General features: G+C 51.5%; 8 protein-coding genes across 8 annotated transcripts; 4 read left to right on the forward strand and 4 right to left on the reverse strand.

Moving 5' to 3' along the window:
• Positions 1 to 1,127: 1,127 nt before the first annotated feature.
• Positions 1,128 to 3,903, forward strand: CkaCkLH20_12299 (ankyrin unc44; the record flags this gene model as incomplete). Its single annotated transcript, XM_038895012.1, has 4 exons — positions 1,128 to 1,295; positions 2,027 to 2,779; positions 2,836 to 3,186; positions 3,268 to 3,903. 4 exons carry the CDS (start codon positions 1,128 to 1,130, stop codon positions 3,901 to 3,903), a joined length of 1,908 nt encoding a protein of 635 aa, XP_038739674.1.
• A 130-nt stretch (positions 3,904 to 4,033) lies between these two features.
• Positions 4,034 to 4,873, reverse strand: CkaCkLH20_12300 (uncharacterized protein; the record flags this gene model as incomplete). The annotated part of the gene is made up of 1 exon (XM_038895013.1): positions 4,034 to 4,873. The coding sequence occupies one exon, from the start codon at positions 4,871 to 4,873 to the stop codon at positions 4,034 to 4,036; it is 840 nt and encodes a 279-aa protein (XP_038739675.1).
• A 1,006-nt stretch (positions 4,874 to 5,879) lies between these two features.
• CkaCkLH20_12301 (uncharacterized protein) lies at positions 5,880 to 9,845 on the forward strand (the record flags this gene model as incomplete). The annotated part of the gene is made up of 2 exons (XM_038895014.1): positions 5,880 to 5,943; positions 6,019 to 9,845. 2 exons carry the CDS (start codon positions 5,880 to 5,882, stop codon positions 9,843 to 9,845), a joined length of 3,891 nt encoding a protein of 1,296 aa, XP_038739676.1.
• Positions 9,846 to 10,641: 796 nt separating this feature from the next.
• Positions 10,642 to 10,869, reverse strand: CkaCkLH20_12302 (uncharacterized protein; the record flags this gene model as incomplete). The annotated part of the gene is made up of 1 exon (XM_038895015.1): positions 10,642 to 10,869. One exon carries the CDS (start codon positions 10,867 to 10,869, stop codon positions 10,642 to 10,644), a length of 228 nt encoding a protein of 75 aa, XP_038739677.1.
• A 1,047-nt stretch (positions 10,870 to 11,916) lies between these two features.
• CkaCkLH20_12303 (cytochrome p450) lies at positions 11,917 to 13,491 on the reverse strand (the record flags this gene model as incomplete). The annotated part of the gene is made up of 5 exons (XM_038895016.1): positions 11,917 to 12,386; positions 12,445 to 13,047; positions 13,104 to 13,172; positions 13,235 to 13,337; positions 13,393 to 13,491. The coding sequence occupies 5 exons, from the start codon at positions 13,489 to 13,491 to the stop codon at positions 11,917 to 11,919; spliced, it is 1,344 nt and encodes a 447-aa protein (XP_038739678.1).
• A 1,824-nt stretch (positions 13,492 to 15,315) lies between these two features.
• Positions 15,316 to 16,418, forward strand: CkaCkLH20_12304 (uncharacterized protein; the record flags this gene model as incomplete). The annotated part of the gene is made up of 2 exons (XM_038895017.1): positions 15,316 to 15,541; positions 15,595 to 16,418. 2 exons carry the CDS (start codon positions 15,316 to 15,318, stop codon positions 16,416 to 16,418), a joined length of 1,050 nt encoding a protein of 349 aa, XP_038739679.1.
• A 539-nt stretch (positions 16,419 to 16,957) lies between these two features.
• On the forward strand, positions 16,958 to 19,915 carry CkaCkLH20_12305 (uncharacterized protein; the record flags this gene model as incomplete). Its single annotated transcript, XM_038895018.1, has 3 exons — positions 16,958 to 17,285; positions 17,342 to 19,637; positions 19,789 to 19,915. The coding sequence occupies 3 exons, from the start codon at positions 16,958 to 16,960 to the stop codon at positions 19,913 to 19,915; spliced, it is 2,751 nt and encodes a 916-aa protein (XP_038739680.1).
• A 1,475-nt stretch (positions 19,916 to 21,390) lies between these two features.
• CkaCkLH20_12306 (copper transporter ctr4) lies at positions 21,391 to 22,269 on the reverse strand (the record flags this gene model as incomplete). The annotated part of the gene is made up of 3 exons (XM_038895019.1): positions 21,391 to 21,529; positions 21,597 to 22,021; positions 22,090 to 22,269. 3 exons carry the CDS (start codon positions 22,267 to 22,269, stop codon positions 21,391 to 21,393), a joined length of 744 nt encoding a protein of 247 aa, XP_038739681.1.
• Between the last annotated feature and the right edge of the window lie 1,326 nt (positions 22,270 to 23,595).

A 23,595-nucleotide genomic window follows, 5' to 3' on the forward strand; every position in this document is an offset into this window, starting at 1 on the left:
GGGATTGGCGTTTTGGAAACGCGATTGAAGTTGCGGAAGATAGCAAAGGTCCATGTCATCAACAGCTGATCCGTCCAACAATTTGCGCTGCGCAATCCCTGCAGATGATCTTCGGATGGCCACAGAGAGTGAGTTGAGTCGGATGATTCCTGCCTTGACGGCTTCCAGGCCGACTAAAAGATCAGGAGCGGTCTCGTGGAACGGCTCAGCATTCTCCCCTTCGTTGTGTTTGATTTGGCGATCGGCCTCTGCATCAAAATCAGCCTGTGAAAGGATCTGCGCGCCATGAAGAAACTCTACCATATCTGAGATTCCTCTCGATCATTGCAAGCATCTTCAGAATCATGTCCGCAATATCTTCGTGATCTGCCAGGCGGGCGTCGAGTGATGCTTTGGGTGCCGCAAAAGCTCCAACATACGCAGCCCAGAGATTGAAGGTACTCCAGATTTCCCTGGCGTCATCTCGAAAGGATTGAGGGATCGTTGGACTGCCTGAACATCGCTGAAAAAGCTTCGAACATGCAGACGCTGCCGTGAAGATGCTTCTTGGTGGGGATACAGCGGCCATTGTCATTGAAGGTGGAGGGCGACAAGTTGACAGCGGGAAATATGTTATCTTGTAAGATTCAAAATTATCTCTACCGAGTCGTGACTGTTGTTATCACAGCATATGTTTTCATCGCTGGGTTTGGCGAGTTGGTGTCGGGGGAGGGAAGAAGGACTATCACGAATATTGAAAGGAATTGAACTTGTCATCCCCACCTCTCTGTTGGCCCTGTGCCGCACGGCTTATCTAATACATGCATGTTGACCATTTCGAACTCGGTAAACTCGAAAATCACCTGACTTGAATAAATTCATCTGCGGATCATTTTCGATCGAGCCTGATGCGGCCTAAGCATGCGGTCCACTTCAGCTGTCCCAGGATGACTTGACACCACGTAGACTTTTGCCGTCAGTGATCTCGTTCCATCATGCGGCTTCAAGACGATGCCCGGTGCCGTCTTTTTTTCGACGTGTATCCGACATTTGTTGAAGCGCTCGATACCTTCTCGTCGGCAAACATTCGATCCGTCGGATCCGATACTGATTGCCATGCTGTATCACTCGACAATTTGAAAAGCGCGTTGGACATTGACATCAGAGAACTCGGCGTGAGCTTCAGCTTGGCGGAGGCTCAGTGGGATCTTCTGGGAGAACATTTGGCAGAAGCCTTGGACGCGATCGAACAGATTCTGTTCATGTTTGAAAGCCTCGTTCTCAAGCAGAGAGCCGTCGAAAATGCTCTCAACACGGTATGTATCTCACTGTCACATCGAAGATATGATCTGCTAACACTCTTGCGTCGTCCCAGCCACTGCTGGAAAAGTTCTCCCAACTAGTGGCGCTTCAACACGCAATCTTGATAGATAAAGTTGATAATCCTGCCAGCATGATATCATTCGGAAACGAGCCAAGGCTATACCACCAAGCAAGCACGTCTGCCCGTCTTTTCATTCGCACAATGAGGAGGATCCATTCCAGTCGTAGTAGAGACGAAGTCAAACAACCCTCGTGGGCACCATCAGAAACTCGAGACACTCAGCGACCGCCTGCAACTTTGGAAGAATCGCGTCGTCAAGCCGAGACTACCGCACTTCTGTTCGAACTTCTTGACCAGGCTGTCTGCAAGAATTTGGAGCGGCAACACACCGGGAACTTGCGTCTTTTTGGTCTCGACCATTCCGCATCAGAGCAGATGGAATTTGACATACTGTTGTCGATCTGCAAATCGCAAAGTAAGGAACAATGGCAACAAGCATACATCGGCTTCGACAGGTCTCATTCCGAAGTCGATCAGAGCATCGATGGCTCTCTATGCATCTCACTTTGGAAATTGCGCAACCGTCCTTTTTCTAAACCTCTGCGAATGGCGTTCAGTAAAACGGGGATTCGAGAAGTCCCGGCGAAAGAAGATCGAGCTCGAAAGCATCCCAAAGCTCTGAAAAAGACTCTTTCAGATGTATTCCATAACGAGCATCTACAGAGACAAACGAAACCAAACTACAGGGAACTCAAGCACAATGAAAAGCGCGAACTTGGTGTAAAGATAGCGACGACGTTTGTAAAAGCCTTCTCTACGCCACTCATCCGTCAGAGGCTTCTAGATCCCGAGTACATCTATCTTTTGGCAGATGAATCGCGGAGCGGCCGTGTCATATCAGACGCCTACGTGTCCTTCAGTATCGGCGGCTTGAACGAGGCGGTGGATCACATGCTGGACATGGATGATGGGGACGCTTCAATTCTCCATCTTGCAGCGGTTCTTTTGGAGCTTGAACTTGAAACAAAGATTCAACATGGGGATGGTGCTTCGGGTGAAGAATCGGAAGAGCTGTTTGGCGCCCTTGAACTGGTCCACTCCGAGATCCAAGACAACATCGACGCGACATTCTGCGAGATTATCGACCATTGTCTCCAGCTTTACGCAGAATCCTTTGAAATGCTGGATTCATGCGGAAGGTCTGAGATCCAGAATCAGCTGTTCAACAAAGTGGTGACGCCGCTCGCGCAACGGTTGGAGATATACCGCAACCCGAAGCCAATGGCTATGCGAAATTTACTGGACATAAACCTAGGAAACCATTCTGGTGCGTTCCAATCAGCGAAGATCAGCACCTCAACCTCGGTGATACACCCCATAATGGAGGTAAATGAAGGTCCACTTGAAGTCAGAAACGAGGCCATCACGGCTGTAACCGTACCATGGATATGGGATCCTGAATTTCTCGCGGCTTCGGTGAGTAGATAGAAATCTTGGATACAAAGACTTCGCTAACTATCTTTCACTCGCAGACAAGAAGCAGTAAAGAATGGCTGGACAGAGTCGACGCCATAAATGAATATATGAGACAGAACTGCCGAGCCAATTCCGCAAGCGGGAGGGTCAAGATAGCTCTTCTCGATACTGGTTGCGACCTGGAAGCGTCATGTTTTCGTAATTTGTCCGTCGACGAGATGGGCATCACCCAACATTGGCAAGACTGGGCGGGTGAGAGCAATGTTCCTTTAGACGAGGATTCTTCCAAACACGGGACGTCTATGGCAGCTCTCTTGCTGAGAGTAGCTCCTCATGCGGACATATATGTCGGCCGAGTCGCAAAGAGTTCGGCGCATCTTCGAAGCGCGACGCCGCAACTGATTGAGGTAAGAAATGAAGCTGGGTGCTGGCTCAGAGCTTTCACCGCAGAAACCAATGGTATGACTGGGTCTCTAACATGGTCTCAGGCTATGTCGCATGCCGCCATAACGTGGAACGCCGACATTGTCACCATGTCATTCGGCTTTAAGAGTGTTATAACACAGATCGAGAACCAAATCAATGAAATTGTTCTCCAACGTAAGAAGAACGGCAAAAATATCTTGTTCCTCGCTGCCGCTAACAACGACGGCTTGAACGAGATGGAGTTGTTCCCGGCCAATCACCAGGACGTCATATCAGTGCGAGCAACCACTCATGCAGGAGAATTCGTATCAGAGTATAGCCCAAACCCACAACCATACCGGCATGAGATGCTTTTCGGTACGCTGGGACACGAGGTCCCATACGACCCAGTCATTGACCCCGACAACGTTGGTGTGAAGATATCTGGCTGCTCCGTTGCTACTCCGATTTTGGCTGGTCTGGTGGCGACCATCATACAGTTTGCGGAAAGCAGCTGTCCCACAGACGAGCGCGTACTGAAAGCAGTCAGATCGAAAGACGGTATCCAGGCCATCATGTGTGAAATGGGCGCAAAGACGGGGATACATGATCATCGCTGTAGGTACGTGGCGCCTTTCGAGTTCTTCTACAATCGAAGTCAGAACGAGAGAGTTGCGCTCATCCGCCACGCGGTTGCGCGCTTGCCGCGAAGAACGTAATTCAAGATCAGCAGTACACCATGCCTGTGCCTTTTTGCTGAATATGGCGAACTGAATCGAGCCAATAAGGAAAAGCTGCTGCGGCGTTGTATTGAGCAGCGAATAATTTATGGAATTTGATTCATGGAATTTAGCTGCAGAATAACCAAGCGTACTGGTCATCATCAGGTTTGACTGTCATGCCCCTCTGGGTTTCGGCCAATTCAGCTGGTGGCACAGCGGTTATCTCCACCTCCGGGCCGGCGTCCTCGTCATCATTGATGTCGTTGTCGTGGAGGAAAGCGGCATCATCCTGGAATTCATCCAGCTCAAATGTCAGCTTTTCACCCTTTCCCTTAGTCGTTATCCGTAATAGCTGGTAGGCAAATATGATATCATGACCCGCTTCGGATCCGGTGGTTCTGCTCATGCCTGTGGTGACATCCAAGTTTCCACCGACGCTTACTTCTGGTGTCACCATTCCACCAGCCCCAATCTGCCCTCCTCTCTCGGTCGCGTTTGATTGCGTTAGTTTGAAGCCGCGGGCGATCTTGAGGCCTGAAACCATGTAGACGGTACCACGAAGGAACCGATTGCCGATTTTCAAAGCAGTCTTGACGCGCGCATCCCTCGCCCTCAATGCTATGTTTTCGCTCGATGGATCTTCGCCGAAGTAGACGGTATCAAGCTGCGACATCTCGAACGTGATTGTCGTTGTCTTGCTGCGACGGGCGCCGATATTGAGGTTGGCAATGTTAAGAACCTGTGCCCATAGGCTGACGTTGACATCGCGGAGCTTCTCTGTCTCTGTCTTCCAGTTATGCTCCACTGAATGCTCGGTTTTTGGAATCGGGGCATCGGTGGTAGGCTTGCTGAGGGGCCGGTGTGGCTTGAAGGGGTCGGCTACGATACTGCCGAGCGCGATTGGCCCGTCTAGCTGATAATTCCAGTTTGGAGCCAAGAGGTATGTTGGATTGGTGACTAAGGCCATTTTGCTGCACTGTTCGCAGTGTTTGGGGAGGTACCTTAGATAAAGAGAGCGTTGACGATGGCTGACGAGCTAAGAATCTAGCGCCCGGGAAAACAGCAACTCGAGTACTTATGTTGAGAACAACAACTCCATTGAAAATGAGTTGCCTCTGGGCCCCATTCCGCTTACAAGACTTCAACACGCATTTTGCCCGTTGCGACAGGCTATCGGGGGCCCTGGTAGCTGTCGTTATTGGTGGAAGACATGCAGGCTGTGCGAAATGTTGCGTTGGCAGCTTGGCGGTCAATTTTGGGCTGATTTGTCTTACTGCAGCTGAGCATCTGGCCTTACAGACGAAGCAAATGAAGTTGAAAGACTCCGCGAGTGAAATATTCCGATGATCCACGTTGACCTCGCCCGCATCGTCGAAGTTTCCAAGGACGTTCCACGGTTGAGCTTGCCAAGGAAGCAGTTGAGATGTCAGACGTGGTTCGGCCAGGAGACCCTTTGTTCGACATGCGATGGCGGTCTGGTCCGCTGAACTAGCGCGCATCGAGGCCCATTTTATGTGCTGGGCTAGCGCGCTCAACAACATGGAGGATTACCGCGTCGCAAGCCTAAAAACAGTGAAAAGCAAGAAACTTGGCTGCACATCATGCTTTCCGCAGCTCGCTTGAGGTGCCGTCCCCCGTCTTTCCCCGCCCACCCCCACTTGTTCCGTCGGAGCCAGGGGATAATCCGCTCCGGCAATTGCCGAAAATAATGGGACCGGAGACGCAGTGGGGTCACCGCAAGTGGAGAAAGAAATTAGCGCGGTCAGGTCAGGTCGGTCCAAGCAAATGGAAAAGGGAGCTTGCTGGTTTCCAAGGGTGTCTGTCTGTCCGCTGGCGTCGCTTCTGCCACGATCCTTCCAGCAGCAAGATCGACACCAACCTATGCTCAGTTGGCACATGTCAATGCCCTGTTTCGGCTCGGACGAATCAGCGCTTCTTTTCTGCCAAAAACTTCGTCACCTTCGTCCCTTCACATGGGATACCTGACTACCTACTTGACTGTCTTGCGCATTTCTCACCCCCCTTACGTCGACCGGAGTACGATGTCCGTCGCGGCCAGTTAACGTCCCTTTTTTCCCTCGTAACCTCCGCACCGTCGACCTGTACGCTCAGACGTCAGCGAAATCGACGACATCGACGACTACGACACTCCAGAACTCACACTCGAACGAAACCCTCTCCGTGACGGCCATGCGAGCAGCCTCGACGCAATGACGGAGAAGGATGCCGCCCAGCAGCGTGCCGTTCTCTCGAGGAAGCCGAGCCCACATTCGATGCCTGGAGATAGGGGAAGTAACAGGGGTAGCTACGAGACGGGCGAGTCGAGCGCGACGGGTAGCCTCCTCAACGACACGACACTTCTGCCTTCCCCCGACGAGTCGAGCGGGCGACGTCCAACATCGAACTCCTCAGCCCCGAGGGAAGCAGAATACACCAGTGGATATGTGGGAAAGGATACGAAGAAGCAAAGGGCGCCTAGGCATCGCTCCAACGGCGGGTTCCTTTTGCAGGATGCCATACGGAACGATGACGACTCCGACGGAGATCAAGGGGTTCGCCGGCGACATTCTCGCAATCCACCGACGAGTCGCAGGGCGAAGGACTCTGGAAGAGCGTCGGACAGGTCAGGGTCCAGCGCTGGTCGCGATGCCGGGCTGGGAATGACCGAAATCGACAGCCCACCGAGAAGGCAAGGTGATTCCTCACCCACGGAGCCGACACATAATTTGACCGTCAGGAAACGGGATGCGACGAACGGTAGACCCGTGACAGGCGCGAGCTTCGCACCGCCGGCGACCAGCATGTCTCTTGACATCGACTCCACGCAGATCGTCAATATGGCTCTGAACCTCAGCGAGTCACGGCGGCAGGCGTCGCGGAGGATCGCCCCCCAGGCGGTACCAACCTTGGCTCAGTTACCAGATGCCACGACGGGTCCAAACCTCAAGGGCCACTACCAACAACAGAGAAGAATTTCACGTACCAGGTCGCCAGGACCTGAGAAGGCGTTGACGCCCCGACTACCGTCTTCAGGCGTGCTTCACAGCCCCTTGCAAGCTTCCTTCGATATGAGCCGGGAGGGCACTTTTCGCAACCATTTTACTTCTTCGACACTTGCTAGAGCGCAAAAGGCGAAGGAGCACTTGGAGCTCATGGCCCAATACAGACGCTTGTTAGAGCTGGTACCGCCTATCCAGCAACACCACTCCAGTCGCCCGACGACGGCTAGTCCACCAAACTCTTCAGGTGGGATCGCCAAGACACCGACCTACGGAAGCTCCGATGGAAATCTGCGGCTTGGACGGCAATACAACCCGTTACAATACATTCGAAACAGAAAGGTTCGAGCGCGAGAGCGTATGGCCATTGACGGAGAAGGCCTTGGATTTGGGGACATCATGAAAGTCACCGACTGGGTCGATGATGTGGCCAAGTGGGCTGCCACTGGCCAAACCAGTGCAGACGGCTGTATTGTTCCACCCTTTGCAGACGCCGACTCTCTGGAGCGACAAAATGCTCTTCAGCTTGCGGCGAACGCTAACAAGCCGAGAAGGCCGAGGCTGGATTGGTTCGTTGACCCAGCGGATTTACTTGCCGATGCATACTGGCTGGAACAAGATCACCATAAGCAGTTGATTGAAGATCGGCAGTGGCGCAAGATTTTCCCTCACACGGCTGAAATCAACAGGCCTCTGTCGAGGCAAAACGCTGAATACGGTAGCGAGTCGGGCCAAACACCTAGCCGTAAGGACGAGGAAGAGAATCACCCGGTCATCGACCCAAAGACAGGCTATCCCAGGCTTGCGAAGTCGGATACGGACCATTCTCATGCCAGCAGCACTCGAGATCGGGCTCGCCAGAAGCTTCACGACCTTACCGGTCATCATCACCATCGCCATAGCAACTCCACACATAGCCATCATGACCTCCTGCGCCTTGGCAAATCTTCTTTCTCAGACGGATCTGACAGCGAAAGTGAGAAGAAAAAGTTGAAGAAGATTGACAGACGAAGTCGAACAGGAACGTTGACGAGTAGTCACCAAGACATCCTGGAGAAACAGATGCTCGAGATGATCGCTAAGGAGGCTCGAGAGAACGAGCCCGGGACAATAGATAACTCCGGATGGATGACACCAGAACGAGACACAGGCTTGATATCTCAGGTACAATCACGCCAGCCCAGTCGGAAGCCATCGATCGCGGGTAGCGAGTCTGATGAGAGGAAGAGTAAGGACAAGCCTCGAAAGACACCGGCATACCTCCAGCGGACGGGAAGGACCAGTTTGGAAATTCCCGTGCCAGCACGGCGAAGCTCTTTTGATGTTGATTCCTCTCAACCAAACTCTCCGGACGGTGCAGTTCGCGGGGATCCGTTCATCCCCGCGCTTGGAGGGGACCTTTCTCCTGGGTCTAGTCGTGCCAACTCACCAACTCGGAACCCCTTTTCGAAAGTTAAGCAGATCTTCCGAGATCGAAGCAAGGAACGAGGAAGCGATCGTATTTCGGAGGAGAGGTCCAGCGCTGAGGATCTAGCCAGTGCACCAAAGACGCCGTTTGATGCGTCGCCAGAGTCCTCCGGAGAACGCAGAAGATCATCCGACCGGCGAAGGTTGTCTAGAAGCCCCTCTCGCAAGATTGCTCAACGCCCTACCGGGGAAAGCGACAAGTCGCATCGCAGTGTCAACAGCATCGGCATCTTCAAAGGCGCTCGTATCGACAATGTCATTCGTGGTGGAGTATCGAAACTGGGCGACCTCATTTGGCGTAAGGAGTCAGATATCGGCGAAGGTCATTCGGAGGTGGAAGGTACCACGACAGATGAGTCTGACACGGAGCCCAGAGGCCGAAGAAGGGGCGAGACGCCGCTGTCGAGAACCGCATCGATCCGCCAGCAAAACAACAAGAACTATCTGGATGTCATGCCGACTTTCCAGCCTGTCTCCCAAGAGAAGTTGAAGGCCACCGAGAGTGAGCCTATCCTCCAAGATCCGACATCTCGGCCACCGAGTCGTAGATCGCCTCGGTTTGATAGACTCAAGCCGCCGCGTATTGACATTCTGAGCGCATCGCCGAGCACATCGCCCAGCTCGGCCAAACGACTTTCAGATCTATCCGAAGGCGAACCGAGATCGGCTGCCAGCACAGGGGTTAAGGAGGCAGACAAGCGGCTTAATTCTATTCTAATGCCGCAGACTCTTTCGCCTGAAGGCCGTCCCGCATCATCTTCCCAGCGAGGCCGCCACTGGTCGATCTCTGACCACAGCCCTGCACCAGACCGCGCACCCTTGTCGAAGCGAGAAATCGCCCGCCTTCGCGCTCTAGTTCTCAGCTCTGGAATCAAGGCCATGGAAATCACCCGTCGTGCCAACGAGCCTCACCTCGTCTTCGCAAACCAGCAACGCCCGTCACGGAACGATATGCGAGTCGCAAGCGTCTTCTGGCCCGAAATCGCCAAACTCAGCCCTGACCCGGCAAGCACTCATAACAAGGCCGTTCCACAAACGGAACTCTACCAATACGCCGCCAAAACACTCGGCACCTCTATTCAATGCTCCGGCCAAGAGTGGCAAAAGTCCGCTGACCTCTTCGTTTCGGACACTGTTCCTGCACTACACCGTCGGGTTGAGGACGTACGCCGTCGCGTGGCAACCGACTTGTCTGCCATGACCCGCGCAGCAGCCGACGAAGCGGACGAGACGAGCCGTGATCTCACCCTCGGCCAGAGGCTGAAGATCAAGCACACCCTTGATGTCATTGAGAAGATGCTCCGACGACGCAGACGTAGGTTCCGCTGGGTCCGTCGGGCCATGTGGCTCGCTGTCGAGTGGGTGCTGGTCGGGTTCATGTGGTACGTGTGGTTCGTGGTGATGATCCTCAGAGTATTCTGGGGCGTTGGGCAGGGTGTTGTTGGAGCTGTGAGGTGGTTGCTCTGGTTGTGAGAACGGCTCGAATTCGCGACATTTTCCCTCGACACTATGTCATCCCCGTTCATATCAGCGTTCGGATACCTACTGTCATTATACGCATAGCAGACGGAGCAAGATTGCGTCATCATCATCAGGTCGCGTTGGGAGTCTGACTTTGGATTCCGTCGCTCGACCAAACAAGCACTTTTTGTTTTTCTTTTGGATACAGGGGAGGAAAGTCTATAAAAGAGAGGCCGAGAGGGTCTCGGAGACAATGGAGAACAAGAGGAGTGATGATACCCGAAGGAGGATGGGAAAGTGCGGACACACGGTTCCCTGTTGCGTTCGAATCGCCTTGTCAGTTCTATTGTGCTATACATAGTTTTCATCTTCTTTGATTCCCTTGATTATGGATGCTGGCCTTTCTAAGGCTGGTGCTTTGAGGGATGGGGTTCAGGGATATATATAATAATGGTACATATTTACTTCCATGACTTGCATTGAAACATGTGTTCTAAAGAAGAATTTTTAAAACGCATATGATGTGATAATGGATACAACGAATGACGCCGTTCTAAATGTTCTTGTCATGGGAACTTGGTGAACTACAGCCATGATGGAAATCAATCTGGAGTCAACGCGAATTACGATTTTCGTTAAGACACTACCGGACTGTAACCCATCTCTGATCCGAGCCACTCAGGACGACAAGTTCCATTACTACAACTATTCTTTCACAGCAACATAGTCAGCCACAAGCTACTAGTGCTTCAAATCCAGCAAGACATCACTCACTATTTCCTCTCCTGCTCTCAAGAATGATAGCCGTCTAGCACGTCCAAACGTAGGTGCACTTGGTGCCCGCGGGGGTGCAACTCGTCTTCCCGCCGTTGCCTGAGCCATCGAAGTGTCCGTTTGAGTTCCCGCAAGCGACCTCCGGGCTGGTGTACTGCGTGTCGATCTCGCAGGTCTCGCTGGTGGAGCAGGTACCCGAGAGGTTCCAGGTTTCGGCCAGGGCCAGAGGCGCCAAGAGAGCGAAGAGGGCGGTAAACTTCATTTTATTAAGTAATCTAGAAAGGTACGTTCGAATTAGGAGGTCGAGTAGGAGTTTAGTGCTTAGTCACGAGAGAAAGCTTTCAGAGGAACGGCGTTTTGGATGACAAGTCCATCATATATGGTTTATTCAACAGCATCTTATATTGACGGATTTCACGCATCGGTAAGCGGCGTCGCAGTCAAATGTCGGTCTGCGGAAGGTCGGGGGCGGGTGCTGCGCTTGACTCGCTGATGTAGATCGTCACTTGGGGATGGGGCATACGAGGTTTGAATGCCCCGAACCTGTCTCCCGCGTGCGCAAGAGGTTTACTTTCCTGTTGGAAGTGATTACTGTTCCAGAGAAGCCGCTGCGGTCTTGATGGTATGGTCTTGGACTCGACTTCTTGATGCTTGTGCCAAGCCTGGGCTTGGACTTCGTTAGAGTTCTTGTTGGACCCAACTGTTGTAAAATCCATAGCGATTATTTCTTTTCTGGCATATTACATTGAAGCAGATGCTGATGGTAATTCCCATTGTGGCGTGGTGATATAGACGCGTGGGCGTTGACGTCTCAGAATGGGTCGTCCGTGAGTCGTGACGTTGGGTCTCTGAACCGATAGGGAATCATACGACTTGTCAACCAGTTACACAAAGCTGGAGCGAACCCTGCGTCTCCCCAGCAAACTCTATCTACTGGGTCTGCTAGGCCTGCTCCGATTATCAAGCGTCTCTATCCACTCGAAGTAGTTATTCATGTCGACATGATGGTCAAGATCTTTGAAGCTTAGTTCTGGTGTAAGCCAGTCAGCATACGAGAACAGGTTGGGCAGCTCGGCATCACGTACATCATTATGAATCAAGAGAACATCGGAGAGGTAGGAATCTTGAATATTCAGGGGGGGACACCTGTCGCTTCACACTAGGTCTTCAGTATAATTGCTGCCAAGTTCATCTTAACCTCACAGGCATACTACATCCAATGTCTTGACCCAAAAACATTGACAAGTCATCATACGAGTCTCTCTGCCGTAGCGCAATCTTGAAGCCACATAAGTCCAACAGAGCAACGTTAGACTTGACCATTATCAACAGCAAACGCAACTCCCTCATCAAACTGCAAACATTCCAAGTCAATCTCTTCTTTCCGCCTTCGGAACGCAATTGTCGTGGCTGGATCTATGAGTGAGCTGTCGCCTATGATCATCGGTTTGAAATCTTCAGTAATTTTCCAATCGTACTTCAGCAGGAGATGACACAGCGCGATTTTGATCTCATTCGATGCGAAGAAGCGTCCGGGACAGGCAAACATCCCATACCCAAACCCGACGTGCTCCGGTGTGGTGGTGACAAGCTGCGCTTTGCTCTCGCCACCGCTCTGTTCGCGGAGCTGTTTGAAGCGGTGTATGTCGAACTTCTCTGGATTTGGGTAGACTTCTGGGTCCATCATGTTGAGGCAATGAGTGAATGTGCGTTTGCCTTTTCGGATAAACGTCCCGTCGAAGAGTGTGATGTCTTTGACGGCAACGCGGCGTAGAGTCACTGTAAGATAGGTGGTCAGACGTTTCCATACAACGATGGAAAACGGAATACAGCATACAAACTGTTGTTGGCCATATTCTTTGCGCCTCCTTCACTGCACTGTCCAGTAACTTCATGTGGTTGAGCGACGTCTTGGACCAACCCTCGGCTTTCAAAACGCGAATGATTTCTTGACGAAGAGAGTCGATGGCTTCCGGATGTTGAGCCACAAGAATGAGAGTACGGCCCAAGAGATCGTACGTCGTGTGTATCGCAACGAACGAGATGATCATTTGAAAGGCTACCGGGTCATACGCCATGCCTTGTGACTCCATCTCGGCCCATTCGATAGTGTCATGGAACGCCGGTGTTGGTTTCCCCGCAATCTTGGCCGCCTCTCTCACCTTCAAGCGACTTTCAAATACGGGAAGAAGAATCTCGTTGGCCTGAGAGATGAAGCTCCGCATCTGCCGGCATGAAGGGTCAAGCCAGTTTATCAGCGGCCTTAGAGTAGATGGAAACAGGTTCAGCTTGGCAGCAGCGGCGAAAGAGGTGGTGGTGAACCGTTTGGTGATCCTGAGCCATGCATCATTACGGCATAGATCTGGGCCAAGGAATACTCGGGAAGATAACCGTCCGATAAGATCCAGCATGCTTTCTTTCACCGGAATCTGCTGCCAACCTAAGGAATAGTTAGAAATGTTCATGGCTTCTCCGGGAGGGCTGAGTAGACGTCACCTGGAGGATTTCCGAATATCAAATCGGTGGCGAAAGCAGCTTCTGAGGAAAGAGGTTCCAAGATTGTGTCTGTGTTAGTTAGCCATCCATTATTCCGTTGGTTCACGCCGTATGGGATGATGGAAACCCACTTGTGTGCTGCGTCAACTGCTTTCGTGCTACTGTCTGCAATATGTGTCCTGGAAGCTTGAAGAACCCGAAAACCTCAAATCCAGGTAGGGTAGAGTGGAATTCCTTCTTTGATGAGTATACAACCCTACAAAATCTTTGGGTTCAAACTAAAGCTTACGGTAGTGATGGCTTCTCGGAAGTTGAGATCCGTCATGTTGCGCATCTCTGGGATGAGAGATGGAGGCAGGACAGTTACTTCGCCGAGTGCCGTGGTCATTCGGAATGGTTTGTTCATGTATTTGTCTTTCTTCCTATGGAGAACACCCATGCCATTTCCGAGAAACCGAAGGCGGAGTCTCAGGTTCCAGATCGTAGTTGTTGCCCACGCTAAAACTAAAATCAGAAGTGTCATGACAACCCGCTGATCAAGAAGGCCTTTAGGCCAAATGTCGAAAAGGAAAACAGGAAGACTCATATTGATGTTGGCCGCGTATACGCGAATGCATCAAAAGCTTGGTGAGAACATCGCTCCGAGGAACGAGCGCAATCCTTGACACGGGTTTCCAGTGGTTTTTACTCTGAAATTTTGAGTCGGATGTGGCCCAAAGGTGCATTGGAGTGAATTCGCCGGCGTCTCCTTTATTGGAAATCTTCGCGAGGAAATCACACGCCTTGATAGTATTGTCTGACTGGTAGAGACGGCTTTGACTCTAGCACGGCAACACGGAAATAACTACCCCAATTAGAAACTTTGGAAGTCAAATAGTCTAGATTTTGTGCAGGAATAACATCAGATAGCAAACAGGTAGGGTTGTGTGGCGCTTGTATTACGGAGTAGGGAGGATACTCTTGAACTAATTAGCTAATTGAGAACCCAAAACTCTGTTCAGGCAGCGGCAGGTAGTAATGTTGGAGGGGTAGGTAATGTAACTTTTATCCTCTTAGGGCTGCTAGAGGAAAGAACCCAGCACTTGATTCAAATTCACATTGTTGGTGTAGTTCTCAGCCTCACATGAACAATGAGCTGCTGAATCCAACCGAGAATATGCGCAGCTGAGGTGTTCTTGGTGGCAAGATCCATGTGCCCCGGGCTATCCGACGTGCAAAGATGACTTGATAATTGGAAGGGAAAGCACGGTTGCGATGACTGGTGTAGTTGAATTTGAGTTTATTCCGCACTTGCGTTCCGGATAGTGCTCTTTTCCGAGGCCGAAACCCAGTTCCATTTGTGATTTAGGAATGGCAACGACTTGGATAATTTCCCCCAAAAGCGCAAGCTCACAATGTACAGGCCAGGATCATAATTCTACGTATTGAACGGCCAAATGACGGATCTCGACTCGGTTTGCAGAACTTATGATGGGCAGGTGGTTAAGCTTGCGAGTTCAGTAGATAGCCTCAAAACATGCACTCAATGTCGCATCCAAGCAAGCCAATACCTCATAGATTGAATCAACTCTCAAATGCAGAACGGACCAAACACTATTTTTTGAAAGCGCTACGAGTGCCCAATCTATATGGTGAACGACCTTGACCTCTCTCAATTCTTAGCAACGAGGTCGGGGACTGCAGGAAACCGACTTGTAGTCTTTGAACGGTCTTCGATCAGGACCGGAATTTGAAGTGGTATCTACTGATCATGTCATACTGATCAGAGCCTTACATCACTGGGTACTGGATGGTGTTGAGGCAATATTGACGCGATCGGAAATTGAAAGCCGGCAATGAGGGGCAATCGAACAGGAGCTCCTACCCCGCCATCGAGAACACCCCTCGATATTTTGCCATCGTGAAAGCAACCAAATTTGCGTATCAATTGGGTACGAATTAAGCTTAATTCACCAGCGTAACGCTATAGAATGCACTAATCTCATTTTGTAAGGAACAGAATCAAATGGACGTTAGTAGCTGGTGGAGATACTGAGAGGCAAGGCCAGTGGCTAAACAAATATCCGGGGCGCTTTACTCACGATTAGAAATCCATACACACGTCATAGAACGCCATCAAGTCACTCTCAAACCAGCCCAGTTATAACAATCACCAAGATCATCCGAAGCTCAGGGCCCGACTGCACCTCTCATACCGCAAATCCAAATCAATATGTCCGCCAAGATCTTCCTCACAGGAGCGACCGGCTACATCGGTGGCGACGCCCTTCACCAGCTGTACCAGAAGCACCCCAACTTCGAATATGCGCTCCTCATTCGAACAGAAGACAAGGCAAAGAAGGTCCTTGAAAAGTTTCCCAACGCTCGAATCGTAATCGGAGGTCTGGATGACCCCGAAATACTCGAACGCGAAGCAGCATGGGCAGATATCGTGATTCGTGGGTTGCGACTGTTTCTGATCTCCATGCTCGTACCGCTAACATATCGTCAGACACTGCCGACTCTTCGGACCATGCAGGGGCCGCCAAGGCCATCTCCAAGGGTCTCGTACAAGGCCACTCCCCGTCTCGGCCGGGATTCTGGTTGCACACAGGCGGCACCGGTATCCTGACCTACTTCGACTCTGAAGTCAAGAAGACGTTTGGCGAGCACGATGACAAGGTCTTCAACGACTATGAGGGAGTTGACGAGCTTGTCAATCTGCCAGACGCTGCTTTCCACCGCAACGTAGACCAGATCGTCCTCGAGACCGGCAACAAGCACTCAGACTCCGTTAAGACCACCATCGTGTGCCCGCCGACAATCTACGGCCAAGGGCGAGGCCCAGTCTCCGGACGTGGCCGACAGGTTTACGAGCTTGCAACATTTGTGTTGAAGGAGGGGTACTCTCCCCGCATCGGCAAGGGACTTTCTCGATGGAACAACGTCCACGTCTACGACCTCAGCGTGGTGTTCGAGCTGCTAGTCGAGGCGGCGCTGGATCCTTCCCGCAAGGATGACAAGGAGATCTGGGGAGCGCATGGATACTTCCTCACCGAGAACGGTGAGCATGTTTGGGGCGACCTGTCGACGCTGGTTGGCAAGGAAGCACACAAGCAGGGCTATATCAAGGGCGGGGAGCCGGAGGTTCGAGCTCTGTCTTACGAGGAGGCTGTCAAGTCGTCAGCTGGATTCGAGGCGGCGAGCTGGGGTATGAACTCGCGCGGCGCTGCTGTGCGAGCCAAGAAGGTTCTTGGATGGAAGCCGCAGGAGAAGAGCCTAGAGGATGAAGTGCCCGCGATCGTTCGGTCGGAAGCTGCGCGATTGGGACTTTAATCATCATTATTAACGATAAACGTCACGAAAACCGTTGGAATGGCTATGGGGGCGAAGGCTATTGTCTTGTTTCGCACCACTACCTGCAGCTCACACTGAAAAGGAAACCAATTCACACAGCGACGCATACAACCAGCACCATCACAGCCGTATTCGTGAATACTAAGTATTACAGCTAGATGCCTCAATCTTGTGTAAGTCTAGTCAGAATAGCGGTATGAACTTCGCATTCATATCAGCTGTGTCGATGAAGCTGTGTTGGTGGTGTTGAGGAACCAAATGGACCAATAAGTTCACGTGTAGAAGTGAGGTGACCTTTCGCTAAAGACTGTGGCTGTGTGGCATCTTTGAGCATCGCAATGCAGGAGCATTTCCATTTGATTGGTCGCTCAGAAGCGGCGTGATCAACCTGCAGATGAGGGGTCATGTTGTTGGCCTGATGGCGACCCAACATGAATCCATCCAGCTACACCCGACATCTTGGTGGACGACGCCACCGTCGCGGATTTCACTTCGTCTATCCAGCCACGGATCCAGGGATGAGTCGAAGCGCAATAAAAGACAAGGGTCGACGGTTCTTCGGGCGCATCCTTCCTCGGAAGGTTGAACCGGCCCCGTCGAAACCTGACGAGCAGCCCGAGGTCGACCCGAGGCAGAACCTGAGGATCAGCGACGACGAGGTTGGATCGTCGTCAGCTTCGACATCCATTCGAGAGAACGATAATCACGTTGATCCGGAGGCACAAGATGCATCACAGGCACACCAGCCTTCGTTGTGGGATAAGGCGTACGCAAGACTGGTGGAAGAAGACAGCAAACTAGTTGGAGACTACGACGAACTTCTTTCCAAAGAGATGGAAAGACAAAGTGAGTTAGGATTACAGGAACCGTATCGTATTTCCACTAACTAGAATTGCCTACAGCACGCGAAGATTCGAAGCCCGATAGTCCGGCCGAAGACAATTCCCACACCTTGGCTACAGAATCTGCGTACGCGCGACGCCAGAAACTTGAGGAGATGGCTCGCAAGGGCTTGGACCATTTGGATGGCAAAAGAGTCGCCTACCAAGTGTTTGGCCATGAATTCACACCTTCGGCCCGCATCGCCCAAGCAGCCGAGCTACTGCAGTGGGCCAAGACATTCATCGACAAAGCGATACAAGCGTCTCCGGAAGCCTCTCTAGCATGGGCAGGCGTCTCCTTGGTTTTCCCGCTGCTCATCAATCCCGTCAACGCAGATCAGGAACATCGTGACGGGTTCGCGTACGTGACGACAAGGATGCACTACTACGCCGAACTCGACCGCCCCATCCGATCCCTCTGGAACAGAGTGGACGACACAGCCCTTGTAGGGGCGGCAGAGGAGCATCTGGTGGGACTTTATCAGCTGTTTCTTGGGTTCCAACTGCGAAGCGTTTTGCGTTTCTATCGGAATCAGTTCAAGACCTATCTGCGCGATTCGATCGAGCACGATAACTGGAAGAGCCTCCTCGAGGAGATCAAAGGTCAAGAGCGTTCTGTCGATGAAGTCGTCGCAAACCTCAACAATCTCCGCATGGGGCAAGACTTGGAAATGCTTCGGCAGTATACCCAGCAATCCCTCGACCAGAGCACTAGGCTACTCGCCACCGCAGACAAACACCTGGAAATCTCAGAGAAATCACTCGACGTAGCTTCTCGACAGCTTCAACTGACACTCTCTGCCAAAGAGAACGAATGTCATCAGCTCTTTCGGCTCGCCACACCGGGCATCGAAGAGCCATACGAGTGGTACAAGGGCAGGATTCAGGACCGGGTTGAGGGCACTTGCCAATGGTTTCTCAAGCACCAATCCTATCGACGCTGGATTGCACAAGATTCCGGGCTTTTGCTGGTGACCGCCAACCCCGGATGCGGCAAATCCGTACTTGCAAAGTACCTGGTCGACGACATACTCCCGAACTCCGCGAGTCCGCCGCCGCTTGTTTGCTACTTCTTCTTCAAGGACCAGGACCAGAACACCGTGGCCAAAGCTTTGTGTGCAGTCTTGCATCAGCTGTTTACGCTACGCCCAGACCTGATCAGACATGCGATACCGGAATACGATAAGAATGGAAAACGTCTGGTTGGCATTTCATCGTCACTCTGGAAGATTCTCAGCGACGCGACCGGGCAACTTGGTTCCGAACGGGTTGTTATCGTTCTCGACGCGTTGGATGAGTGCGAAGAGTCTCAACTGAAAGATCTCCTGAGAGACCAAGAGACCGACAACAACGTGAAGTGGCTCATGACCAGTCGGCCATACGACAGCATCACCTCTCAGTTCTATGGCCAGGCGAATTCCTTCAGCATTCATATTCCTGGAGAGAACGAGTCGGATGCTCTTGCTGAGGAGATCAACCTCGTCATCGAACATCGAGTCTCGAAACTCGCAAAGAGGAGAATAGGCGGAAACCGAACTTTTCTCAACGACGAGCTCAAAAACCATCTCCTGGATACGGTTCTCCAAATGGAGCACAGAACATACTTGTGGCTCGATCTCGTCTTTGAAGACTTGGAAAAGCGCAACTTGAAGAAGACAAAGGGCGGCATAGACTCGGCTGTTTTGTCACTCCCATCAACCGTCAACGAGGCTTACGAGAGGATATTGTCCAAGTCGACTGATCCTGCAACGACCGAGAAGGTTCTTTGCATGATAGTCGCAGCTGGCAGGCCTCTAAGTGTCTCGGAGATGAACTATGCTGTCAACGCGGACACTGTTGAAAACGTTGACGATCTTGAGTTGGAGTCTGATGAAGATTTCCAGGACAGATTGAGGTCTTTGTGTGGACTTTTTGTGTCCATTCACGAGGATAAAGTCTACCTTTTGCACCAAACCGCCAAGGAATTTCTGCTGGAAGGTGACGATACCATCCAGTCCCAACAGCTCACAACAAGGGCCATTCAAGGAGTTCCACAATCTCACGAAAATACAAATCGGGTATGGAAGAACTCGATCTCCAGGAACGCGGCTCATCGAATGGCGTTTGAAGCGTGCTTTGCATCACTAAACCAGACAACCACCGAATCAAGTCATACACATTGTCACCCTCAAGAAGGAGGACGCGAACTGTTCTGGGATTACGCAATCAACAACTGGCCGACACATCTCATGCAGTCCGGAGCAATCGCCGAAATCGACACCTTTCTCAAAGTTCTGTACTTTGTGCAACAGAATTTCCGCGCCGCGGGGTCGATTAAGTTGAGTCCAGTCGTCGATGAAAAGAGACCGAAGACGCGTTTTCTCGACTTCAGCAAAATGACTCTTCGGGCCTTCATTTTGTACGCCCAACTTTGCAGGAAACTGAAACAAATATTTCAAGATATAATTGAGATGTACATTACAAACCAGAGGGAGCTTTCTCCGCAACTTTGGAGGTCGCCGCATCTTCAAGTACTTATGCCGCCCGATCTATGGAAAGTACTGCCCGAAGGTTGCTGCGCAACTCGAATTGATGAAGGGGAGCAACAGGTTATGAGAATCCGCTTGGAAGAACGTAAGTTAGAACGCCTTCTTTAAAGTTCCCACCACAAAGACTTGCGCTAATTTTCCAGACTTCTCACATATTATTAGGATATACGAGACCTATCTAGCAATAATGTTTTATGAGCTCGCGCTGAAGCAGAAGAAGATTCTGAAGCCGTTAGAGTTGGAGCAGAGCAACGAGTTCAGTTTGGTTCATATTCGTCATGTGTTTAAGGTGATATCAGAGCGGGTGGATGAGCTTCAGTGCTTTTGCAATAGTGTTAAAGAACTAAGCTTATTAGGTCAAATGTCAAAATGATAGACAATCTTTCTATATTTAGTATTCTCATTCTCGAGTACTTATTACTAATAAGAGGCAATATAAGACCCCTAGTTATTCTATAGCGCTAGAACTTCCTAGCTTATCTGATAGATATCTAGGTGTATGGCTGTAAGTGATAGAAGCAGGCAATTGTATTTGAAACGAGAGACTGGACACATGCTTAGTGGCCGCCAGGCGTAGAGAAATACAAATTCGAGATCGAGTCTGAGCTAGGCACACAAAATCCCTGCAATGGTGAGAGCTGCCCTCAAAGAAGGCTGAACCTCTTGAAAGTTTTGGTATCTTTCTTGTGGAATAATCCTCAATGTGAAATTGAATTATCCTGACATGATTTCCCACGTTCAGCAACTGTCTTTTTCCATACCTCAGTCCTTCAACAATAAGCTATCTCTCTACTCTCTTCATCTGACTAGAGCCGTTGAGAAACTCCGAAACTCGTCGACGGCGTATCATGATGATTCCGAATACCTAGAGCGCTTTTCAAGTGAAGATGATGCGAGACAAGCGGCAGGTATCGGGCGCAGTAGCAGAGCGCATGACACACTGCCGGGGGCGATGGCTTCTCAGAAGGCGGATTTAGGAAGAGTGAGAGGAAATGCAGAAGACGGAATAGGTGGTTGAGTTTTTCCTCTTCCTGGGCCAATAAGGTTGGGACGTCGTGATTGGAGCCGCTGTTGCCTATCCATCTGGGTTGATGTAGCCAGCTGGACGAGAGAAGTTTGTAGTAGGAAGTCCCCTTGGGCAAGGGTCTGCGTGACGGTGTTTAGATCTTGAGGGTTCATTGCGAAAAGAACCGACGCGGAGAGGACGTTGACTGTGAACGGGATGAGAGTAAGCAGGCAGCGGCTCGTTCACGGTGACGGAATTAAGCTAAACGATGTCATTGACTTTATCTGGAAAAGCCTTCAGGATGGGCATTGCCGAGTGAGACCAGCTGATGTGAGAAGAACACGGTACAAGACTGGCCAGAAGAGGGATCACCAGAAGAATAGCATCGGAGGAAGTTCCTGGTATTATTAATCATTAACTATCTTGTTCGAGCAGAGAAGGCAGCCTCAAGCTGCGATGGGTATAGTGATATCCGTCCTCCTATGTACACCGCTGCCCTCCGTCCGAGAAACATCTTTCTCCCCATCTTTATATGTTCAACCGCAGCAGACGGTCGCCTCGCTAGTAGCTGAAGTCGTCACGTCAAACAGCGTTTCCCACTGGAAGATGAAGGAGCCAAGGTAGGAGCCGATGAAGATGCAAATGATGATGTATCCGTTGTAGTACATGGCGAGCCTGATTGATCGGTTAGTGATGTGTCGAATTACGTATACTGATGTCTACAAGATTGGAGGCAACTTACAGCATGACAAAGTAGGCAACGGCGAATTGACACATGTGGAGGAGTGCGCGAACAGCCTGCTGGAGGACGTTCGGCCGGAAGGGCGGGATAGCGGCCCCAGCGACGGGGGCGACAGAAGCGGCGGCACCCTTGATGCCAGCATTCTCCGAGTTAGGCGAGATGGCACCAGAGCCGGCAGCAAAAGAAGCCTTGTGTTGACGGATGAGGTATCTGTCGTATTCCTTGACGGTTCGGCGAAGCAACTCGAGGCACATGACGAGAAGAATGACACCAATGCAGGATCCGGCGAACATTCCGTTGGATGTGATTTTCCACTGCGTTATTATTAGCTTGACGAGGTTCTCGATGGCTTGGTACGCCGCGGGGGGAAGACGAACGCTCGACGAGATGTAGCAGCTCCCAATAGTCGTCCAGTTCCACAGCATCTATTCAATTCGGTTAGCTGGTGCCGTAACGCGAGACGTGAGGTGTGAGGTATCGTGTTGGAACATACAGAGATCTTGCAACCGCTGCCTCCCATGGACATGGCGGCCTTAGTGCTCGTCGCGGCAGACATGCCAGACATGGTGCCAGTGGCAGCCATGGCGGCCGTGGTTGTGGCCATCGTCATGTCGCCGTGGTCCATTCTGTTGACTCGGTCGTTGTTGGAGTGTGAGGTAGATGTGATGTTCAGTGTTGGGATGTTGTGATATCGGAGATGTTTTCCAAAAACGAGGAAGTTGACGGTCGATACTAGCAGATAATGCCTTGTTGCAACTGGGGTCTGAGTGATGAATGATGAACTGAAGAAGAAACGTTCAGCAGTGTTGACGGCGGTGGAACTGCGAGGGGAGGTTTATATGAACGGAAGACCACAAGGTCGGGATCATCCTGCGCCTTCGCCATGAAGGGAAACACCCGACCTGTGTACCTACCTGCTTACCTCTCCACATGCGCTAGATTCCTTCCCGAGAAACATCCCAGGATCAAAGAACTGGTAAGAGCATGTAAGATGCGGCAGGCAGGGGAGGTACAAGGCACCGTGAAGACAGTTGGTGTGGTTGTCGAGATGGCCGAACCTGGAAGCCCACCGATGAGCATGTTGGAGGCAGTTCCCATGTTCACCTCATGCGGCAGGCGAGCGGGGGCTAAAAGGAAGAGAAACCGACGAATGAAATATTGAAAAGAATTTTGTCGATTCCTTCCTTCCCTCAAGTTGCAGGCGAAAAGTCGAGACCGGACCTGGACCTGCCTTGTGCGTTATCGTATGTTCAGGAAGGCGCATGTGGGCGTGGTTGCCAAGGCCAGATAAAAGCGCTATGGCTCCTGCCTCACGCATTCTGAGAGTGTTTGAGCAAGTTTACCACCAACAGAGCCAATCCAAGGCAATTGCATCTCTCCACCCGCATCCCATTTTCTGCAAGACACTTCCAGCTCGACTTCGACTTCCATGAGCGAGTGGCTTCATCTCCTAACCATGTCTCGCTCGTTGGCTCCCGCCATCTGCTGAGCCCTGCAGCGCCGCCACCAACTTTGCCTTCTTTGCGCCTCGTACCACGACGGGCAGGTCCCTTTCGTACTGCAACTGGCAGACCAGCTGCAAATGCACCTTCGGGACACCCAAGCAACCAAGCAAGTACACATTTCCTGTATCAATTCAACAGGCACGAATGCAGTACCTTAGTGCTGATGAGCAGCCAGGTGGAGCGACGCACAACCGGTGTCCCTCCCCAGGGTCCTTCCCTTGTCAGTACCGGGCTAATCGTCGAGAACAAGAAGGTCGCCATGGTCTACAGTTCGTGGCCAAGAACAAGCCAGAACAGGGCTTTCCCGACTGCTCCCCACGTCAAAAATGACGGTGAGGCATCGGCTTGTACCCTCATCCGTCGTGTGCCTCGCGAGCAAGACACCGAGACGACTCTGTTTGTCGAACGTCATTGGAGACACAGTCGGTTCTCGTGATGGCCTGGAAGCTGCGCGTCTCAGGGCTTCCGTTGATCTTTGCGACTAGCCCTGCACG

This window comes from Colletotrichum karsti, assembly GCF_011947395.1.
Source record: "Colletotrichum karsti strain CkLH20 chromosome Unknown Scaffold57, whole genome shotgun sequence".
Taxonomy (NCBI): Eukaryota; Fungi; Ascomycota; class Sordariomycetes; order Glomerellales; family Glomerellaceae; genus Colletotrichum; species Colletotrichum karsti.